The sequence below is a fragment of the Schistocerca nitens genome, chromosome 5 (genome assembly GCF_023898315.1).
Source record: "Schistocerca nitens isolate TAMUIC-IGC-003100 chromosome 5, iqSchNite1.1, whole genome shotgun sequence".
NCBI classification, from domain to species: domain Eukaryota; kingdom Metazoa; phylum Arthropoda; class Insecta; order Orthoptera; family Acrididae; genus Schistocerca; species Schistocerca nitens.
The window spans coordinates 629,483,015-629,506,766 of NC_064618.1; the positions used below are offsets into that span (position 1 = coordinate 629,483,015).

The 23,752-nt window shown below is 41.1% G+C and overlaps 1 protein-coding gene across 3 annotated transcripts in view; it reads right to left on the bottom strand.

Annotated features, from left to right (window-relative positions):
• The window catches only part of LOC126259327 (uncharacterized), a 233,219-nt gene that overhangs the window by 183,670 nt on the left and 25,797 nt on the right, over positions 1-23,752 (bottom strand). For all 3 annotated transcript variants that reach the window (XM_049956019.1, XM_049956018.1, XM_049956020.1), the window contains exon 2: positions 6,973-7,990. In XM_049956019.1, the coding sequence (XP_049811976.1) occupies positions 6,973-7,990 (1,018 nt within the window). The remainder of the gene's footprint in view (positions 1-6,972; positions 7,991-23,752) is intronic.

Here is a 23,752-nt window from a genome sequence, read left to right on the forward strand (position 1 = left end):
TATCTGGACACTCCTTAAAATAACCATGACAAATCAATTGTAACCACACCGAATCTGAGTAAATGTCATATAAAAACAAACAGAAAAGAAGATTATTAGTGAATGAAAACAGGAAAAGACAGTCAACTTTTCGAATTCTCATCTCTAAGATCTGACTTTATCTGTAGCAAAAATTGCAGAGCTTAGATATTTAAGATTATCTGTAACATGACTTCCAGTTCAGATTCTTATCAATACAAATGGCTATGAATTTTTAATAATCTGTTTCATTTACTGAAATACCATTGTGACTTATTTTTAATAATATTGTCAAGCCTTGTGAGTTTGATCTAAATTCAGTGAAAAGAACTATTTTTGCTTCTTGGATATATGATAGAAGCTCACTAGCATATAATGAAAATGGAACTGGATCCCACATGTGTAGGTGTAGATATGGTACAAATGCAGTGATCAGCTCCACTCTCAGTTTCATGTTCCATAACTCCTTGTACAATTAATCATAATAATGTGGAACAGTTAATTTTACATTCACATATTAAATATTCATCTGTAAATATGGCTACATGCTCACTTTTTTTTTTTTTTTTTAATACACAGATGTGAGTTAGTAATTCCTACACACCACTTTTTACACTTTAAAAAATGTAAATTCTTCTATTGAACGGAAGGAATAGTAGAGGAGAAACTTTTTTAGTTTGTTCTCAATTTTAAATTTACTGTCAGGCATTTTACGTCATTGGTGAGTTATCAAAAACTTTCACTGCAGTATTATACACCCCTTTTTTGTGCCAATGAAAACCTCAATTTGGAGTAATGAATGTATTTATTTTCTGGTAATTATGTACATCATTGTTCCTTTTGAATTGCAGCGGTTTATTTACAACAAACTTCATGAGAAAGCAAATGTAATGTGAAGCAGTAGCCAAATGCCTAACTCAAGCAAATGTCTACAAGATGAACGTGGGTAAGTTGCACATATTCTTACACGTCATTTTCAAGCAATGAAGACTTTCTTTCTTAAAAATTAGTTACCCAATAATAATATACCACGACATTACTGAATGAAAACACACAAAATACATCAACTTAGAATCTCTCTGCCCAAGATTTGCAATGATTCAAAATGTAAATTTAGCTGAACTAATTTGTTTTTGGCATTACAAAATGTGTTTTTCTCATTTAAATTCTCATCAATATGGACACCTAAAAATTCTGAAGTTTCCGCTCTCCACTGTAGCTGTTATTTCCTCACAATATGTTACACTTTTCACCTGCCCAGATATCTGTGCATATGAAAGCACCAGCTTCCAGGATGGGGAGGTGTGCCACCTTGGATCAAATCCACCCGGCACGTTAACAATAAGGATTGGTGGGCTGGTCAGCTAGATGTAGTTTTTAGGTAGTTTCCCCACATCCCACCTAGTGAATTCTGGGCTGGTACCCTAGTATCACCACAATTATACAATTCACAAACATTTATAAAACTTTTGTTCACTTTCATATGAATATCAGGTAAACACGTGGGTATGCATATTCCAATCCAGGAGGTAACAGGGGAACAGAGTGGCGACCCTTAAATTAACCATGCCAATCCGTTGCTAACCATGCCGATCCTCCACCAATGTGGGGCAAAGGCACACAAAAAGGCAATGAATGTGTTACACTTATCATTGGTGTAGTATCTCTAGATGTACACATCTGAATGTGGTGTGTCTTTTTGAAATTGAAAGCACAACCATTCACAGAAAACCACTCAACAATAATTTTAAGAGTGTTATTAACCATTTCTTTTTTTGCTGTATGTATGTTTCGACTAACTACAATATTTGTGAAACCAACAAAAAGAATTAATTCTGCTTGTTATATATTAGACAGGTCATTTACATATATGGAAAAACCATAGTGGGCCCTAGATTGAACCACATAGAAATCCGGAAGTGATTTTTCCCCTGCTTACATTGGTTCAATTTTTAGGTAGAATATTCTGCAGCCTTTTGCTTTGATATGACATTATCCATTGGTTGGCTACACCATCAATTCCATGAAACCTTAGTTTATCAACAAGAATATTGAGATTCACACTGTCAAATGGCCTAGATACAGAAAATACCAACCAGTGCTATTTTCATATTTGATGCTTGTAAAATTTGGTGAGTGAATGTGTGAATGGGGTTCTCACTTGAACAATACTTTTGAAATCCAAATTGTAATTTACTGGGAAAGTTATTGTTTGTCAGATGGGATACTACTATAGAATACACCAGCTTCTTAAAAATTTTGGAAAATGATGTCAGTAGTGGAACCAGTTAGTAGTTATTAACATGTCTACTATCATCTTTCTTTTGGAAGGGTTTAACAATGGCATATTTTCATCTCTGGAAAAATGGGCTCAGTCAGTGAAGCATTACTTATTTAAGAAAAAGAAACAGTATTTATCCTAGAGGAACAAGTCTCTAGTATTCTGCTGGAAACACCACCGAATTCCAATCAGCTTTTATTTTTCAGAGACTGTATAATTTTCTTATTTTTATGAGGTTAAGTTGGCTACATGACTGAATTTTATGTAAGTTGCTTTTTCAACATATTTCTTTGGTTTTTTCCTTCAACTGTTCATCCCAACATTTTCTACTACATTTAAGAAATGGTTATTACATTGGAACCTCGATTTTGCATTCTCTGATTTTACATTTATCATGATTTTACGCCACACATTTGTAGCCCCTGTGAAATCCCTTAAGATAAATGCTAAAAATTCCCTGATTTTACATTTCTTCCTAGTAAAATCTACATCACTTCTATGTTCTTACTTGACGTCTCACTTGAATTCATCCCGTTTTTTTTTTTTCCTAATGTCATTTGATGGGACTGAACGAGTTATACATGGCACAAAAGACAGACAGTTCACACCACAAGTGGTTGTGGAGTTAAGAGAATATTTTATGCTGTTTTAGAGAGGAGAGACATGAGAGAGGAAATGCTGACATAAACCACAACTGGCATTGCCAGCACAACTTGCAACATTTAGCTTCATCATGCAATTTTGATACAACTACTGCTAGGTTGCGGCAGCAATGGAAAATTAGGACAGCTGACGAAGTTTCCTGGACTGAGCCAATAAGTGACGAAGAGACCCAACCACCTACACACCTTTTCTTGTGCTACTTATAAATCAGTCTCGTCTTTTTGCATGTTTTTCCAATGTACTGTATTCAGCAACAATATTGATCATCAACCTTTTAAATTCTAACACCAAGTCTCAAAGACTATGCTTGGCCAGTTCCAACTAGTGAGCTCTTATTGGTTGGCAACTTATTATATCATCCAACAGCCAGCGCAGCCACCATACCACACTAACACAAGTAAAATGAGCTTGCCTGTTGGATGTGTGGAGAGGGTAAGTGGTCCTTCAATGCCACGAGTGCAGGTAGGACTGAAAGCATTTTGCAAAGTGCTGAAAATATATTTTTTGTGCAGACCATGTGCTACAGCAGAGATGTCACACAGAAACAGAACAAAAGTTTTGTGGTAGCACATTTTAAAAACTTCCACATTCAAATCCAACACAATACAGTTGCAACTACTACATACACTACAAGCATATATATTTTGCACCTCGCACTGTAGATTGGAAATATTGGCAACAGTGATAAAAGACTTGAAGCGAAACTGTAGTACCCAAGCTTTGAAGCGAAACTGTAGTACCCAAGCTTTGTATTAAATTTACTGTTTACACTGTGTACAGAAATTCACTGAGACGACTTCTCATAAGCTTGTAATGTCAATTGGGGAAGTAAACTCATTTCTTCACATCCCTGTTTCCCTCATCGAGAGAGGGGAAAACACAAACCCCACATATTAGATTACAATGCCTTTCACCTTACTTCACAGTTTTCATTTTAATTCACCATGTTCATCAACTTTTGCTTTTTTCTGGGTGAGCACAAAGGAAAGTACTCCCAAAATGCATGTCTTGATGTAAATTTGTTACTTTAGCATTTCAGAAAATAGTTCAGTTATCTTGTACCCAGACACCAATATCAATCTTTTGACAAGTTTTTATTTACTGTTACACATTTGTGATTTTTTAAAAATAACTAATGAAATTCATTACCACAAATTGTTGTACAAACACTGTATTGTACATTTAATTTCCTTAATGTGTATTGATTTCATACAATGTATTGGACAGGATTACAATTTTTAATCAATTATGCCAATTACATACGTAACTGCCTGCATGTGTATTTTTGCATATATTCTATTGCTTTAACCCTTGGACTAACCACACCAAGCTACAAGAAATTATTATCAAGTACACCACTTAACTGATTTCTAGTATTTATTATTGGCTGTTTTCTTCAATAGCACAGTACTCACATTCGTTAACTGATTTTCCAGTTTCTCTTTCAACTACTGCTCATACAGATTTAGCTACATTGTCTGTGTTATTGATTTCAGACATTATACAGACAATTCTTTTTTTACTTCTTAATGTCTTTTCTTAAGAGAGTGCAGTCTTTCTCATAATATGTAATCAGTCCTACTTCTCTTCTTGTTCCAACCATTTCAAACAGCTTCTTTTCATTGTTCATGATATTTTGATTTATTCTTTATTGACGTGTTATCAGTGCTAAATTGTGTATTCTTGAGAGACTACCTCTTAAAGACTGATAGAAACTCACCTATATAATAAATTAAAACTGGAACTGAAATATGTGACATTATACATATCCCCCCAATCAGCTTCCTGTAAGGCTGTCTTCAAAATTTCTGTTACCTATTCATTAATTTTTCTCTATCAAATGGCTTCATTGTAACAATTTTTTAGAATGGCTAGTTGGCATCATGGTCATAGAGGCCATTCACTAGCTGATAAAAATTTACATCACTGATTAAGCATTCACCCACAATAGTGTTGGCTGTTAGTGTGCTCGTTTCCTAAACAGGAAAATTAGCAACAGATATCACTGTATAACTGTTAGTAACGTTTCTAAATAGTTGCTTTAAGCTGAATCTTTCAGGAAATTATCATTAAAATCTCTACAGTCTATCATCTGCTGTCATTCGTCTGGCAATTGAAATAATAATTACTCAAATTTTTCAAAGAATATTTTATGTTCTCCAATGTAGATCTATGTTATTGTTGTGGTCTTCAGTCCTGAGACTGGTTTGATGCAGCTCTCCATCCTACTTTATCCTGTGCAAGCTTCTTCATCTCCGAGTACCTACTGCAGGCTACATCCTTCTGAATCTGCTTAGTGTATTCATCTCTTGGTCTCCCTCTACAATTTTTACCCTCCACACTGCCCTCCAGTACTAAATTGGTGATCCCTTGATGCCTCAGAACATGTCCTACCAACCAATCCCTTCTTCTAGTCAAGTTGTGCCACAAACTCCTCTTCTCCCCAATTCTATTCAATACCTCCTCATTAGTTATGTGATCTACCCATCTAATCTTCAGCATTCTTCTGTAGCACCACATTTCAAAAGCTTCTATTCTCTTCTTGTCTAAGCTATTTATCGTCCACCTTTCACTTCCATACATGGCTACACCCCATACAAATACTTTCAGAAAAGACTCCCTGACACTTAAATCATGTAGATCTATATATTGTAATAATTATAAAAGACTTTTAGGTAGCAGTAATTCACAAACACAGACTTCCAACTGATTAAATACACATAAACTACTGGTTTCAATAGATATGAACTAGATATTTTTAACATACATGAAAAAAAGTCCTTTCTCAATATTCCCTACAGAAGTAGGCTGTCAATTTATAATCTCCTCTATTTAACATATGGATTCCTGTCTTTACACAATGCTCAGACAGAGACAACATGTTAACTTTTGACATTCTATACTGTGTATACAGATAATGAATTAATTAATTTCATTTCTAGGAGAGGAGGACAGCATGAACAGGTCACAGGTTTGTTTGACCAACAAGAGTGTGTCACTGAGATGCTGAACTATCAGATTCTTAAAGAAATTATTGCTAGAAAGTATACTAACAATGCCTCATGAAGTGGCATCAATGATGACTCTACAAATATACAACAACCCCCTACATGTCACTCCCACAGGGACTACGAATATAACATTACATTAGTTACAGCATGCACAGAGGCATTTAAACACTCACTCTTCCTGCACTCCATATGTGAATGGAACAAGAGAAATCGCTAATAAACAGTACAGTGGGGTGTATCCTCTGCCATACACTTCACAGTGGTTTGCAGAGTACAGATGTAGATGTAGATGGACATGAAGGTAACAGACCTCTCCCCATTTCCTGTTACCTTTTGCAAACAAGACCAAGTTTATCCAGTGTTTATTGTAAACAAATTTAAACTAGGGAAGGCGATTTCCCTTCTAATGAACTTTCACTGTTAATGCAGAATATGACTGGAAATGTGGTATTTTTGAAATATTAACTGGAAAAGGCACTAACACACCCATTTGCTCTTTAATATTGTGAATACCCCAATTAACAACTTAAATTTATGGCAACACAAAATGACAGTATCTTGTCTGCAACTAAAGATGTGCTTCCTCACTCCATTCCACCCTGATAGATATAAGCTGGCAGCTCGCTACTGAATAAGAATTAAGTGTGTATAAAATTTATGAAGAAAAATATCACAAAGAAACTATTATCTAGCTACATAGTTTGAAATATCTTGAAAATTCCTCTGTTACTATGTATCTAACTTGTTTAAAAGCAAAATAAATTAGCCATTCATTACAGTAAAGAGAAGTCAATTAAAGTATTTGTAGGAAATTATGTTTCAATATCTGTCAGTCATGGCCTTGACAACAGATTTTTACTACAAAAAACATAACCACTTTGGCAATGGACTGGTCTCTGCTGACAGTGTGTGCACATTATTAATCGTGCAGAGGAAGATAAATACTTAAAACTGTTAATGAAATTACACATAAATTCACAATGCTTAATTTACCCTTACCCTGCAAAATCAGCATTGAGGCAGGTTGCGTTGGATCTAGTTCATCAATGCAGTTACTATCCTTATCATAGGCATCAAGGATGGGAGTTGTAGGTTGTGCTGCAAGTACATTTCTGTCTTCAGGAAGCCTTGTCTTTGCAGGGGTCTGTGGTAATGGATGAATACCAGGAACTCCAGGGCTGACAATGACATTGCCACCGCTCACAGGAGAGCCATAATTTTGTCTCAAACATTTTTTATGCCTCATATTTTCTGTTCTTCTCAACAGATCTCTCACAACACGACGGCCTCGCATGAGCATACACAAACTTTCAGTATTGGTAATTTTTCCAGCACTAGCCTCCCCTGTTTCATTCACTTTTAAGTTACGTTTACAGTGTTTCTTTGCTGTTCTACTATTACTTCTTTTGGCTGACACAGGAATTCGTTTTGGTGTGACAAAACTGTCACCGCTGTCAGTCTTATTAGCAGACCTAACAGTTGAGGCAGGTGTACGGTGACTTTCACAGTTTTTAGGTTCAATGTCATCCCACTGTAAAAACCCATCAGCTTTATTTAATTCAGGGCAGTCAGCAAAGAAATCATGTTGAGGATTGTAAGTCCTAATGCATTTATTGGCAGATCTTTTTGAATGAGAATTTTTTTTGCCTGTGGACAGTGGAGTACCAATCAATGCCACAGGTGACAAAGCACTATCATTTTCTTCATCACTGTCACTATCTCCAGATTCTTCACTGCTTGAACAATTGTTGCTTTCCAGCACTTCCATCGCTTCTGCTTCATTCTCCTCAGCACCTGATCGTAAAATGGAAGAAATCTGTTGTCTTCTGTGCCCCACACTGTTTACACTGTCACAGTCTCGTCCGTACCTTTCACAATCTTCGGCCAAACATGTTTGCATTATACTTGGAGACTCAAATGACTCATTACAGAAACTCACTGAACTAACTTCTAATGCATTTTCTTCAGAAGTTTCTTCTTCTGCATGATGTGCTTCCAATTCCTCATCCATGGCCATCTGGAACAAATAAGAATTATAGTTTACTCTTGCTCTTTTGCTCTTGCTATACACTTGACACACATTAGGTATACACTATAGTTAACAGCACTTTAAAGAAAAATAAGAGATGTTTAACTGTTACACAAGGATGCAACAAGCATGATCAGCATAATGAAATGGTTCGTCTTTTACATTTGGTAGCTTTGTTTCCTTTTTTGTTCTACTTTTATTATACATGTTTTTTGGAAACTTATTGTGGAGTGGGTTCACCTTGACGTAAGCAAAGCAATGGATGAAATGCATACTTTCTGTAGGTTATACAAATAAACATCACATTACCTTAGAATATTTCTTTTCTTATTAAAAAATTATCTACATGCAAGAGCTCGCATTAAAACCTAGGATATCATGAAGGTCTTTTAGTCACAAAATTACTGATACACAGTAAAATGGCGAATAAACAACACATCTACTCATCTTATGGTGTGTGCCAAGAGGGCATTACTGATACCTCATACCTCCTCCCCCCTCTCCTGTTCCATTATGAAATAATGGATGAGAAGAACAGCTGTCCGTAGCTCTCCTTATGAGCCCTGATCATCCTGTTGTGGTCATTTTGCACAATGTGGAAAGGAGAAAGCATTATGTTGCCCAACACTTCTCAGAATGTACACTCTCTAATAACAATACACTCCTCCATGGCCACAATTTCTTCTCTTAGCATCTGCTTGGTGATCCACTCCCTAACACTATTGTGCTTCAAAACTGTGACAAAAGGCAGTGCCCTACTTTGGATCTCCTACCTCTGCTATTTATCATACCTCGTAATGGTCCCAGAAAGACAAACAATACTAAAATTGTTTGTGTGAATAAATTAAATTTATTTATGGTTCTTCCAATGAACCACAGTTTCAAGGTTGCTTTTCCTACCTGCAGTTCTACATTGTCATTTGATCTTAAGTCACATGCAACCACACAAAGAAAATGGAATGACCATTAACATAAAATGCAGATGGCGATATTTATGAGAAACTCTCTCAAGAATAAACACCAAATTATAATTTCTCTGTGGCGCAGGTTCATTCTTCCAGAAATAAAGTAGAATAAAAAGGTAAATGTATGAAGGAGGGTGTGAGAATAACAAAGATCAGGACTATAACACAGTCATGAAAATTACGGAGATCTACTAAGTGCAAAGACTGCTTTGATGCAGCTCTCCACACTGAACTATTCTGTTCAAGTCTCAACATTCCTGTTTAACTACTAGAGCTCTGCATTTCGATGAAAACAACTGCTCGAGCATTTCGCATTTCATGCCGCTGCTCAACGACTGGGAAAGGCCCACACTGCGATACGGCTGTGGTTGTCTAATGCACCATGTGGCCGGTTGTCCTCCACCTCTCGGTTATCGGTTGGACTGTCGGGCACTGCCGGGCGCTCGAGCGTACTCACAATCTCAGCCGGTGACAGTACAACCGCCGCACACTCTACATTGCCGAATCGCATTAGAAACTGTGTGTAAACGCAGTTGATGACCTGGCTTTGAGCAGCGCAGACAGCGTTATGGATAAACCAAGTATAGGTCGTAAACGTTCCATTCATGAAACGAAGAGAAGTATTATGGAGAGAATTAGGAGCGGCTCATTAGTCCTGAAGAAGAAAGACATGTCGGAAGGGGAGGCGAAAAGTGAAGCTCGGAAATCTTTAGCACTTGTAGTGGATCCTGTCATGCAGGCTTCTGCTGGTTTCGTGCAATGTACCACATGTGATACCATACTTTCATACCAGTCAAGCACATCAAGTATGATTCGGCACTGCAAAAGTAAATGCGTAGCAAAAGTCCATCGGCCAAGTAGCATAAAGAAAGTTGTTGTTGATAGGTTGGTCGATATGAGTGGAATAGATTTTCTACCGTTAAATACTTGTAGTAAGATTGGCTTCAAGAATTATTCACAGGAGCTCATCAATGTTGGCACCACTTATGGCAAAGTCAGTGTAGAAGATGTTCTTCCGCACCCTACCATTGTATCGCGGCATATTAAAGAAAAGGCAGACAAAATACGGGTGACAATGGTGCCCAAGCTAATATGTGCCTTGAAGAACAAAATGTGCACTTTAGACGCTGATCTGTGGTCTTATAACTACAAGAAGAGAAATTTGTTGACTGTGACGTCGCATTATGTGAATGATGAGTGGCAGCTTGAAACGCTTGTTTTGATAACAACCAAGTTTCCGGACGTACCTAAGACAGGAGAGAACATACGGCACGAAATCAAAGGGCGGATGCTTGAGTTAGGAATTAACAAGAATGATCTTACAAAATGTTACCTCGTCACCGACCAACATGCTAATATGAAGAAGGCACTTGAATCTTACGACCGTTTGCCTTGCTTTGATCACTGCTTGATGACTGCGCTTCGTCATGCATTTCAAGAGACGCTTTTAGAAGACGAAGCCCCTGAACTCCTGTCGTGTCTACTATCAGCAAGAGCTATAGTAGGCTATTTGAAGAGATTGGGTCACTCGGGGCGTCTGCGGCACTCTGTGAAGCAAGAAGCTTTAACTCGGTGGAACAGTATACTGCTAATGCTCAATTCCGTTATAAGTCAAATCGACAAAATTTGAGATCTACTAGAATCCCGGGGGCAATCGACACTCTTAGAAACCTTCCAAGAAGTATGCATACGAGACATTGTCGCTTTTCTAACCCCCTTTAAAGAAGCGAGTTTGGATTTGGAAACTGCAAAGATAACAATGCTGGAACATGTGCTGCCGTGGTACAAGAGTCTGTTACATCATTGTGAACCAATAGACGGCGACAACGAGGTAAGAATACTTTCTAACTTTCTATAGGTTACGATCCTTTATACAACTGTTGAATTATCAGAGTGCAGTTATGTATATTGGGTTTCCTTTTCAGCTCATGGCGAAAATAAAAAGGAGAGCAGCATACTTCATCACAGAGAAGTGCAAAATTGAGGCTATCCATTATGTTGCCATGGTTCTATGGCCATCACGGCATCATTTGAAGAAACTCACAGCAGACGAAAAGCAAGCCGCGTATGCTGAAGTTCGACAATTGTACTCAGAACTGCCGGTAAATGGTAAGGTTCATTCACTGAAACCAATTAGTAAACGAATGTTTGTTTGTCTAATCTGCCATCTTTCGTTAGATCAACATTTATTACGTCTATAATGTGATATTTGGGAAAGGTTTCGCAGCTTAAACATTCCACAATGCGTTTTGATGTAATTTGTGCGATATATATAAAATGTCACCGTAAATATAGTCATTTAGTAACCAGTAATTGTAACTACGCTGTACACATATTTGAAGGTGACAGGAATATCTTACGGATGTTTTCATTCATGTTTAGAGTCCATTCAAGCAAACAGTGACCAAGTTCTTCCCATGAAAAAGTCTAGGATGGACTGGAGTTTTGATGACGAAGATGGACACACAGTTACTACCATTGAACTCGACAGGTACCTTTTGCTCTCCAAATCTGACTGTAGCTGTGCCGAAGGCCAAATTTTGCAGTGGTGGGAAACGCACGCGGGGTTATTTCCAAGGCTGTCGGTAGTAGCCAGAAGAGTTCTCTGTATTCCTGCCACTAGTGCTGCCAGTGAGAGAAATTTTAGCCAGGCCGGTCACCTGCTGTCCAGCAAAAGATCAGGCCTGGAATCAGATAAGGTGGATGATCTCTTATTGATCCATCACAATTACGTAAGTATTCACAACATACCACGTAATCACAAGGAAGGAAACATTCCTCAAACTCTATAAATGTATGCTTCCACTTTCATTGACTTCACAGGGAGAAGTTCAAACCGCCAGCTGTAGTAATAGCTCCAGGAACACAAATGACGCCTGTGTATCAGGGAGCACCAATGACGAAAAACGAATTGTATAGTCATGATTCACTTGTAACGTTATTTACAGGTCATAATTTGTTCAGAAATTAACGTTTGTGCAACAAAATTTCATGAGTATTACTTTTAACTCCGTCATTCCTCCCCGATCCTGCATTCAATATTAGTTTTAAAGTACACGTGGCCGAGTTTGGAGATAGGCTACACATGGTCCATGATTAGACTACTGTGTTCCCGTTTGTCTACCGAACGGAACAAAATACTAAATACAGACATTACAGTTTTTAATGTTACAATTACTGGAATACATGATAACCTCAAAGGTGAAACTCCAGTAGTCTGCATCATATTAACAAACATCAAATGTAACATATACAAGTGTATTATTTAGGTCATAGAACTGGTAGTAAACAACGAAAGACATTTGTAAAAGAAATAATTGAGTGGTTAATGTGAAGCGGTGGCCTCTGATATCAAGGAGTGTGACGAAGCACCGCTCGCTGGCACTGAGTCCACCGGTTACTGGCTACCAGCCAAGCGTTTGGCGCACTCGGGCGAGCGCTGGCGATCGGCTGCCCACAGCCGGCGGAAGAGGACACTCGGCTGCATACTCCTGAGAGCCAGAGGGGCGTGCGGGACTCGCCAGTAAAAATCGGAATAATGCAGATCTCTAGCAACTACCACAACCTTAACCTACTCAAATCTGCTTTTGCAGTCAAGTTTTGTTCTCACTCTTCAATGTGTACTCCCCTGTCCCCGCTCTGTCCCTCCCTCCCTCCCACTTAACTCTCTTAACAAAGTAACTCTTCCTTGATGCCTCAAAAAGTGTGCATCGATCTATCTTTCCTATTGGTAAAATTATGTCAAAAGCTCTTTTCTCTCCAATCAGATTCAATGTCTCTTCATCAGTTACATGATCTACCCACATAACCTTCAACATTCTTCTGTAGCACATTTCAAAAGCTTCTGTTATCCTTTTTCATGTATGATCACACTCCAGACAAATACTTTCAGGAAAGATCTGTTGCAGGTGCATGGCTGTGGCCATTTACACCCTCGTCTCTCCTGTGGCATGGTAAACCTGGAATGACAAATTATTATCCTGGCTGCAGTGAAGTAATGCTAACATAAGTTATCAAGGAAAATTTTGGAATGGTGTTATTGTGGCAGTAAGCCTGAAATACTTAAGAATCTAATAAATTACCATTATTTATATACTGGTGTTTCATGCTATACCAGCATGCCATGAAATCATTCCTTAAAGCTCAACTACATTTATTAGTATATCAATGTTTCTGTGATTGCACAGCTCCATGGAGGGAAAAAAAAAAAAAAAATTAGGAAACTTCAGAAACAAATTAAAAGTATTAATCACCACAGGGTTCATGAAGGAACCGGAGGAACAATTCACACTGCCATTCCTTGGTATCACTGTGCTACATGAATGCTGACACCTTAGTTCCAGCATCTAATAAACGCCTACTTAAAGAGAGTTTTACCTGTACACCCTTAGCTACTGCCACAGTCATTCCAGAATATGGAAACTATAACACAATTTTCAGCAGGCAATGGCTGCAACCACCTGCAAATATCACAAACCATTGCAGAAATGATACATATAAAGCACATTAAGCAGCTGGTAAGAAATTTTTGCTTTTTATTGCCTTTTGTTTGGGCACATCAACACATCTTCTACAGACACAAACTGTTACAACTTTAGAATAAATTTCTTTTATTTCCATCAATGATCAAAAAAACATTTGGTCCTTAGTCTACCAGTTTTACAACAGATCTGAAGACTGTCATTGCTGACCAAAACGGGTAGTCTATGGACCAAACGTATTGTGATCACTGATGGAAATGTTGTTGTTGTTGTTGTTGTTGTTGTTGTTGTCGTCGTCATCGTCTTCAGTCCAGAGACTGGTTTTATGCAGCTCTCGATAATAGACTATCCTGCGCATTCTTCTTAATCTCCAAGTAACTACTGCAACCTACACCCTACCCTTTTGAATCAGCTTAGTGTATTCATCTCTCGGTTGACCTCTACAATTTTTACCCTCTACGCTTCCCTCTAATACTAAACTGGTGATCCTTTGATGCCTTAGAATGTGTGCTACCAACCGATCCCTTCTTTTAGTCAAGTTATGCCACAAATTCCTCTTCTCCCCAATCCTATTCAGTACCTCCTCATTCGTTACATGATCTACCCACCTAATCTTCAGCGTTCTTTTGTAACACCACATTACAAAAGCTTCTGTTCTCTTCTTGTCTAAGCTATTTATCGTTCATGTTTCACTTCCATACATGGCTACACTCCATACAAATACTTTCAGAAGCGACTTCCTGACACTTAAATCAATAGTCGATGTAAACAAATTTCTCTTCTTCAGAAACGCTTTCCTTGCCAAAGGCAGTCTACATTTTACATCCTCTCTACTTTGACCATCATCAGTTATTTTGCTCCCCAAGTAGCAAAACAAACTGATCTACTACTTTCAATGTCTCTTTTTCTAATCTAATTCCCTCAGCATCACCTGATGTAATTCGACAACATTTCATTATCCTCGTTTTGCTTTTGTTGATTTTCATCTTATACCCTCCTTTCAAGACACTGTCCATTCCGTTCAACTGCTCTTCCAAGTCCTTTGCTGTCTGTGACAGAATTACAATGTCATCAGCAAACCTAAAAGTTCTTATTTCTTCTCCCTGGACTTTAAATCCTATTCCAAATCTTTCTTTTGTATCCTTTACTGCTTGTTCAATATACAGATTGAATAACATTGGGGATAGGCTACAACCCTGTATTACTCCCTTCTCAACTACTGCTTCTCTTTCATGCCCCTCGACTCTTATAACCGCCATCCGGTTTCTGTCCAAATTGTAAATAGCCTTTCACTCCCTGTATTTTACCCCTGCCACCTTCAGAATTTAAAAGATAGTAATTCAGTAAACACTGTCAAAAGCTTTCTCTAAGCCTGCGAATGCTAGAAACTAGTAGGTTTGCCTTTCCTTAATCTATCTTCTAAGGTGAGTCATAGGGTCAGTATTGCCTCACATGTTCCAACATTTCTAGGGAATCCAAACTCATCTTCCCTGAGGTTGGCTTCTGCCAGTTTTTCCATTCGTCTGTACAGAATTCGTGTTAGTATTTTGCAGTAGTGACTTATTAAACTGATAGTTCGGTAATTTTCACACCCTTCGACACCCGTTTTCTTTGGGATTGGAATTATGATGTTGTTCTTGAAACCTGAGGGTATTTCGCCTGTCTCATACATCTTGTTCACCAGATGGTAGAGTTTTGTCATGGCTGGCTCTTCCAAGGCTATCAGTAGTTCTAATGGAAAGTTGTCTGCTCCCGGAGCCTTTAAGTATTGTATCTCCTATTTCAGCTTCATCTATGTCCTCTTCCATTTCCGTAACATTGTCCTGAAGTATATTACTTTTGTATACACCCTCTATATACTCTTTCCATCTTTCTGCTTTCCCTTCTTTGCTTAGGACTGGTTTTCCATCTGAGCTCTCGATATTCTCCAAAGGTCTCTTAAATTTTCCTGTAGGCAGTATCTATCTTACCCCCAGTGATATATGCCTCTACATCCTTACATTTGTCCTCTAGCCACCCTAGCTTAGCCATTTTGCACTTCCTGCCGATCTCATTTTTGAGACATTTGTATTCCTTATGGCCTGATGGAAATAAAGGAAATTCATTCTACACTGTCTGGATAACTGTTTTAATCAGCGACCATGTCACAGCTTGTGTTATATCTGTTCTCATCACAATTCCATCAAAATCTGACAATGAATGATTTTACTTTGACACACATCACACAAACTGTTCATGAAGTACACTGTACTCCATGTACCCAAAATGGTTGCCTACTCAAACTATCTTCTTAGACATATACCTAAGCACAGACACAAATCCTGTAATAAAATAGGTTCTCTACAAAAAAGACTGAATTGATCACATTCATAGGCCAATAAGGAACTGCTTCAGTAAATGAAACACTGTTTAAATCATGTTGATAACATAACCTCTCATGTTATGTTTTATACTGGATGCTACAACAGAACTAAAGGTGGAATATTTATCTTCACACACAAAGACACAGCCACAAACATCAATCTACCTGGAAGCCAAAGTAGCTATAGAACTAACAGAAATCATCCCAACTAAAAGCCATGAACATATACTTCGAATGGAAAAAACCACATGAATAATTCCTGGGATGAAAATTAATTTACTACAATTCCAGAATTTACATTAAAGTAGCATGCAGACAAGATATTTTCTGGTGTCCAATTAGGACTTAAATTTCTGGTCTTCATTATAGCTAAGGGTGGTGGTTTTAGATGTGTTCAGTGCCTGGACTCTCAGTCCGTTGGGCACAGTTACTAGTAGAGTGCAGTTGGAATATGATGATGATGATGATGATGATGATGATGATGATGGATGAAATGCTGAGGACAACACAAACACCCAGTCCCCGGGCAGAGAAAATCCCCAACCTGGCCGGGAATCTAACCTGGGACCCCATGATCCAGAGGCAGCAATGATAGCCACTATACCCACTAGACCAAGAGCTGCGAACTGCAGTTTGAGTCTGAGGTCTAATTCTAGTTTTTCTTTTTTTTCCCCACAAAAATAACTAAGGTCATATGCACCCATATCAGAACCTTAGAACACCCTAAGACAAAAAAGGAATTAAGTGCAGCTACACGTTGAGCCCAACTGATGGAATGAAGAGAACTAAGAACAAGGACTTTGTCTTGGAGAAAGGTCCACAAAATATGCCGCAGAGACAACAGAGGTCCCAAACTAAAGATCACTAAATCAGATATAAAGCTAAACACAGCCGACAGCCTGTGCATCATTTGCTGAAAGTCTTATAACCCACATGGCAAACATGCATTATAACACAAATAGTTTAAAAAAAAAAGGGCATTCCGTCAGGAATAGCTGAACCGTTAAAGGTTGGTGACAAAGAGCACAAAGTGATCAGGGATCACCACTTAACAAATTGTGATGGCTAAAATGACAGTGTCCAATACGCAACCTAGCTAAAAATGATCTCGCAGTGAGAGGATTGAGAGGTGGTCAGCCAAGCCTCTGGGAGAGGTTTAATTCGACAGAACTTGTTCTCACAAAGAGAAAACCTGCCGTGATGCCAAAGTGACATCACCTGCTGACAGACGGCAACACGGAGATCATCAGAAGGAATGGAAGAACCAGCAGGCCGAGTAGGAGGACTGCAGCCTTGGCAGCAGCATCAGCAACCCTATTTCCCATCAGACCACTGTGACCAGGGACCCACATAAACATCACAATAACTCCCTCAAGAGTGAGCAGCTGGAAGGTTTCTTGGACCCATTGCACTAAGGGATGGACTATGTACAGCACACACAGGCTCTGAAGGGGAAAAAATCAGAGCACATGACACAATTGAAAGCCTGTCACCAGATATACTGTGTGACCTGATACAGGGCAAAGAGCTTGGCTGTAAATACTGAGAAGTGTTCCACAAGCTGACACCGAAACTGGTCAGTGCCAACGATGAAGGCACACCCGCCACCACGGTCAGTTTGAGAGCCATCAGTGTACACAGAGGTACTATCGCTAAGTTCCATGCAAAGCTTGAGAAACTTACAGCAATAGATCGAATCTGGAATGGGATTCTTACGAAGTGACTGAAGTCCAAGATGTACATGGGCTGCCACATGAAACCTATGTGATGAGGGATTCACACCCATTGGAAAATGGCAAGTAGTGTGAAGTCAAGCTGCTGGAGCAATAGCCGAAAGTGAACTCCAGGAGGTAACAGAGAAAAGGGACTTGCCCAATACTGGCGGTCAAAGGAGTCACTGAAGAAGCAGGCATAGGGTGGGGGGCCAGGCACAGCAGACAAATGGCATGCATGTCTGTTGAGGCAAACTTCGTGGCAGAACGGCAGTGGCAGTTCAGCAGCTTCTGCATAGTGACTACCAACCAGGCTAGTGTAAAAGGTGCCAGTGGCCAAATGGATGCCACGATGGTGGAATGTATTTAGAAGGCATGAGATGGATGACATGCAGATGCATAGAAGAAACACCATAGTCTAGTTTCAAACAGACAAGGGCTCAGTACAAATGGAGGAGGGTTGTCTGATCTGCTCCCCAGGAAATACTGCAGAGGACATGGCGGACAATGAGGAACCAGATACAGTGGGCAGCCAGGTGAGACACGTTGGAGGACCAAGAAAGTTTCCTATCAAGCATGAGCCCCAGGAAATTTGTAGTTCCAGCAGACTGAAGAAAAACAGGTCCAAGATGTAAAGACAGTGGAAGAAACCAACAGCACTGTCAAAAATTCATACTAACGGTTTTGTCAGTGGTAAATCGAAAGCCATTGTCCGTGCTCCATGAGTATATGCGATCAAGATATCGATGAAGACACCGCTAAAGGAGCCAAGTCCATAATAAACTGCAGTAGCTCACAATATCATCAACAAAACATGAGTCAGAGATGCTTGGCAGGAGACACGCCGTAATAGGGTTGATTGCTACAGAAAAGAGAATGACACTTAGGATGGAGAACAGAGGCAGCCCTTTTCTTTAACTAATGTGTCCGACAAGCCACACCTACCTTTGAAACTCTGTCTTTTAAATTTTTTTGAAGAAAACGGGGCAGGCAGCCCCTGAAGCCCCACGTGTAGAGAGTACGAAGGCTACCAGTCCTCCAGCGGTGTCGCAGGCTTTCTCTAAATCACAAAACATGGTCACAGTCTGCTATTTCCACAGAAAACCATTCATGACATGTGTTGACAAAGTGACAAGATGGTCAATTGCAGAACGGCACACACTTGAAATTAACACTGTGCAGTGGTGCGAGACTCAAGCCACCATACCAGTCTGGCATGAATCAAACGTTTCATCATCTTGCAAACACAGCTACTGAGAGAAATGGGGCAGAAGCTAGAAGGAAAGTGTTCGTCCTTAAGGTGCTTGTCCTTACCGGGCTTAGGTATGGGTATGACAGTGGCTTCATGCCAGCATCTGGGAAATTTGTCAGCTGCCCAGATGCGACTGCATGCATGAAGGAGAAAGTGCTTGCCTGCAAGAGAAAGGTGCTGCAACACTTGAATGTGAACATCATCTGGAAGATCTAGCTCCCTCATAGTAAAGGCAACATCGTAGTATTCACGATTCTGGGAGGAGAAGTGTATCACCCAAGCCGCCTCCACTTGTTTCCAATGGAGGAAGGCAGGGTGACAATGAGTGCAGCTCGAAATGACTGCAAAATAACAGCCCAAGGTGTTGGAGATAGCAATGGGGGGTCCACAATGACATCATCTGCTTGCTATAGTTGGGCAGGAAACTGAGGAATGGGTCTTGGTCCCAGAGAGCCGTTGGAGGTTGGCCCATATGACGGAAGACGGAGTGAAACTGTTAAAAAGAATCAGTAAATTAAATCCAGCTAGCTTTTTTGCTATCCCAAAGAATGCGAAGACACTGCTTGTGCAACTGTTTATAACGAATGCAGCTCGCCATTGTAAGATGATGGTCAAAAAGGCGGACAGCACATCTCCAGGTGTGAGTTGCTTCGCAGCATGGCTCAATCCACCAAGGGACTGGGACACAGCATGGTGAAGGTGAAGTGCGAGGAATGGAACATTCTGCAGCAGTAAGGATAATGTTTGTAAGATATTCCACCTGGTCATCACACGAAGACTGCATGGCAGGAGTAAAGTCTCCAGTCAGCCTTTGAAAGTTGCCAATTTGGTTTACACATAAGTAGGGTAGGAGTCAACAAGCACACAGGAAATAGTCGCTCGCGTACATGTCTGAGAGAATGGGCCACTCAAGACAACAAGCAAACTGGGCAATGCAGAAGGAGACGTCCAAATGGGAATAAGTGAGCGTGGAGTCTTAAAGGAACATGGGTGCTCCTGTGTTAAGATAGAAAGGTTAAGTTGATTAAGAAGGTCAGCCAAGAGGGCACCTCTCTGACAGGTTTTGGAAGAGCCCCAAAGAGGATGGTACAAATTAAAGTTACCAAGCAGCAAAAAGGGTTGAGAGAGTTGCCCAATGTCTGCCCAGGTGACACCAAATGACGGAGGAACGTAAATGGAAAAAAGGGAAAAGGTGAAGTGAGGAAGAAAATGTTGGCTGCAACAGCTTGAAGCTGGGTAGTCAGGGAGGTGTTTTGACTATGAACATTACTCTGGATGAGCAGCATGACTCCCCGATGAGATGGAATGCTGTCCTCGGGGGGAAGATCAGAGAGGTCGTGAGGACGCAATTTTTTTCCTCAAGACACAGAACAAGTGGCCACTGCAATTCCAAGAGCAGCTGTAATTCCTCCTTGTTGGATCTAATGCCGTGAACATTCCACTGGGGGAGATTCATGACAGGGAAAGGGAGGAGGGAAAAAATGAAGGGGCGGCACATCAGCGGCTGCCAAGAGCCACCTTAGAAGACTCACTGCTACAGTATACAGAGGCTAGAGGATCCTGCTCCATGAGATCTTCAGAGGTGTTGGCATTTTCTGTCTGTCAGCCTGTGGAGTCCAAGGTGAGAGTATCACATGGCGACAATGTTGAAGACGATATCTGAGTCGGCGAAAGAGAAGACTGTTTGCCTTTGATTTCTTGGAGCCTTTGCAATTGGCAGGTGAAGACTCAGATGTTTGCTGGTTGGAGGGACTCTTCACAGGGTAGTCATTCTGTCCTTTCCAGCCTGCCAGTTGTGTTGAATGTGATTTCACCACCGGAGGCAAAAATTTGGTGCCTTGTTGCACAACTTGAGGAGGAGACAGAAATGCTACCATGACACTGGGTGATTTTACAACTGTGGTGCTGAATTTGAGGTCCCAAGTTTGCGTGGCCATGTCCTCTGTGGAGTGAGGTGTGGCAAAAAGTGTCATATGGTAAAACGCTTGCGACGAGCGACAGGGTAAAGCACTTTTTCCTTCACACAGATGGCCCACTCAAAGATACATGGAACATTCTCAGGATGAGGCTGCTTGGTCATTATTACAATCAATACGGGGAGGGGGAAAGCGGACACGTACCCTCATGATCATCCCTACCACAAGAAACACATTTGGGTGGGTTTTGACAGGACATTCGAGTGTGGTTATAAAGTTGACACTGGTAGCGGCACATCCAGTTCGGAATGTATGGTTGGAGTGTGAAGACTTCACAGCCTGCTTTGATCTCTGATGGAAGCACTACTCTATCAAATGTGGGAAAAAGAGCATGTGGAAGCACGAAGGATGCATCGACCTTTTTCATCACCCAATGCACTGCAGTGAGGTGATCAGAGAGGTAAGTTTGGGTGTCTCCTTCGGTCAGACAATTGAGCAGCTGAGTGTAAATAAGACCAAACATTTGATGGGCCTCAACAGACACAGGACAGAGGTGGAGGAGCAAAACTGCAAGCAAGTGCTGTGCTTGAGAATCACAAATAGTCTCCAAACGCAAAGTGCAATTGCATAAACAAGAGCAGGATTTTACAGGGCTGAATGTATTCTGTGGACAGACTGTTCTGAATAATAAATGTATTAACCGTAGCAAAGGACTGACCTCCTTCAGTACGTGATACTACAAGGAGCCGAGTTGCAGCTCGGGGAATCTGAGTCTTTACTCTCATTCTGTTTACGTTTAGTAGACATAATAGACTGAGATGGTGATTGGCTCATTGTGAGAGAATCCCTCATGATTGCCAGGGTCTCCAATGGTGTGCTTCTTCCAACTAGGCGCAACAGGAAGGTAACAGCTCAGGCAATCACTCCTCCCTGGGCCTGGCCTGTACCAGGAGGTACGCGTGAACCCTACCTGTCAACCCAGTACTGGGAATTATGCATTACCCAGTCACCTATTATGTGTCAGACATGTGGGCCGGCCTTCAGGAGCACACAGGGAAGAAGAACAAACAAAGAGGAACCTCAAGTCTCAAAGCAGAGTTAGGATATGAGATAGAGGACAACGGGTGGGGTGGGGGTGGGGGGGAATGGATGGACTGTTCTGATGTCAGGCTATTTAAAATTCAGAATACATTCCCAAAAATATTCCAGGCATGTTCCCCAAGGCAGGGAAAAAAGAAAAGCAGAAGAATAGACATGCAGCAGGGGAGGGAAAAGGTGCTGCAAAGGGTGGGGCAGTGTGATAGCCAAGCACAAACTGACCAATAGAGCGACCCTGGTGGAAGCTGTCCTGACATGGAGCCAGTAGGCCACATGAATCCAGGACCCAACCCAACCACCGACACACCATACATTCCAGCAGCTTCCAGGGAACACTGGTGAGGCTGATTGGCCGATGGCTATCCACATCAAGCTGATTTTTACTGGGTTTTAGCTCCGGAATGATAGTGCTCTCCCACCACTGCGATTGAAAGATGCTATCGCACCAGATCCATTTGAAAATGACGAGGAGATGTCGCTTGTAGTCAGACGCGAGATGTTTAATCATGCGACTGTGGATCCGATCCGGCCAAGGAGCTGTGTCGGTGCAATGTGCAAGCCCGCTGAGCTGCTCCCACTCTGCAAATGAGGTGTTATAGGGTTCACTGTGGCATGTAGTGAACAAGAGGACTTTCCTTTCCATCCGCTGTTTGAGGGTGCGAAAGGCTGGGGGTTAGTTCTCCAATGCAGAGGCTCGAGCCTAGTGCTCAGAAAAGTGCTCAGCAATCGCGTTTGCATCAGAAGAGAGCACGCCATTGATGTTAACCCCAGGGAAACCTGTTGGGGTCTGGTACCCAAAAAGACGTCTCATCTTTGTCCAGACTTGGGAAGATGAGTACCGCACAATCTGTAGGGAGATATATGTTGCAGACAGTTATTTCCTGCGTCGTCTGTATCCTGACAGCCACAGCTTCAAGAGGAGTTATAAGGGGCACAGGTTCACTACATGCCGAGTTCAGAACATAAATGCAAACTCCACCTGACACTCTATTATATTCGCTACGGTTCTTGTAATATCCCCTGTAGCCACAGAGGGCAGGGGTCCGCATTGCCGGGAACCATTCCTGGAGGGCAATGCAGAAAGCAGGTGTAAAGCTTAACAGTTGCCACAGCTCAGCCAGATGATGAAAAAAACTGCTGCAATTCCAAAGGAGGATGACGTGATCGTGTCACTGGGAAGGCATGAAACACTCACTGAGGCAGTCTACACCTCAGGGTCACCTGCTGCAACTGACTTACTTTCTGAACAGGCTATATCCAATGTGTCTGAGGGTCTGGTGAGATCTAGATCCTCAGCAGACGCCAGAATCTTCACTTCATCGTCAGACGCAGAGCTTGTAGGCAGCGGTGGTGTGGGTGCCACCGCAATTCCCTTGGGCTTGGGGGTCTTCTTTTGAGATTTCTCTCACTTGTCCTTGGGTTTCTCTGGCTGGGAGGCCTTCACTGATTCAGTCTTGAGGACCAAGGAAGATCATGAAGCCCTATGACCAGCTACTTTTGGGCACTTCAGCCACTGGCGGGTGCCATCTTTCTCACTAGCAGAAACCTGGGAAGGGAGTGACCCAATGGACCCCTTCCTAGCGAGAGGAGCTGAAGAAGACTTATGCTTCTCCGGCTGGGAAGTGGGGAGACAGTACTCCCGAGGTAGGTGGTGCGGGAGCAACAGGGAGGGAAGTGCCCCCCACCATCAAGAGGGCAGGTGTAGTCTTCCGGCTCTGAGAGCCGACTGGAACTCGCGAAACTGATCAGGTTGCAACTGTTTTTGTAACAGCGGCATAAGAGGTAGTCATAGCCACAGGATGAAGGTGCTCAAATTTCCTCTTGGCCTCAGTGTAGGTCAGTCGGTCCAGGGTCTCGTATTCCATGATTTTCCTTCTTTGCTGTAAAATCCTGCAGTCTGGTGAGCAAGGGGAATGATGCTCTCCACAGTTGACACAGATGGGAGGCAGGGCAGATGGAGTATT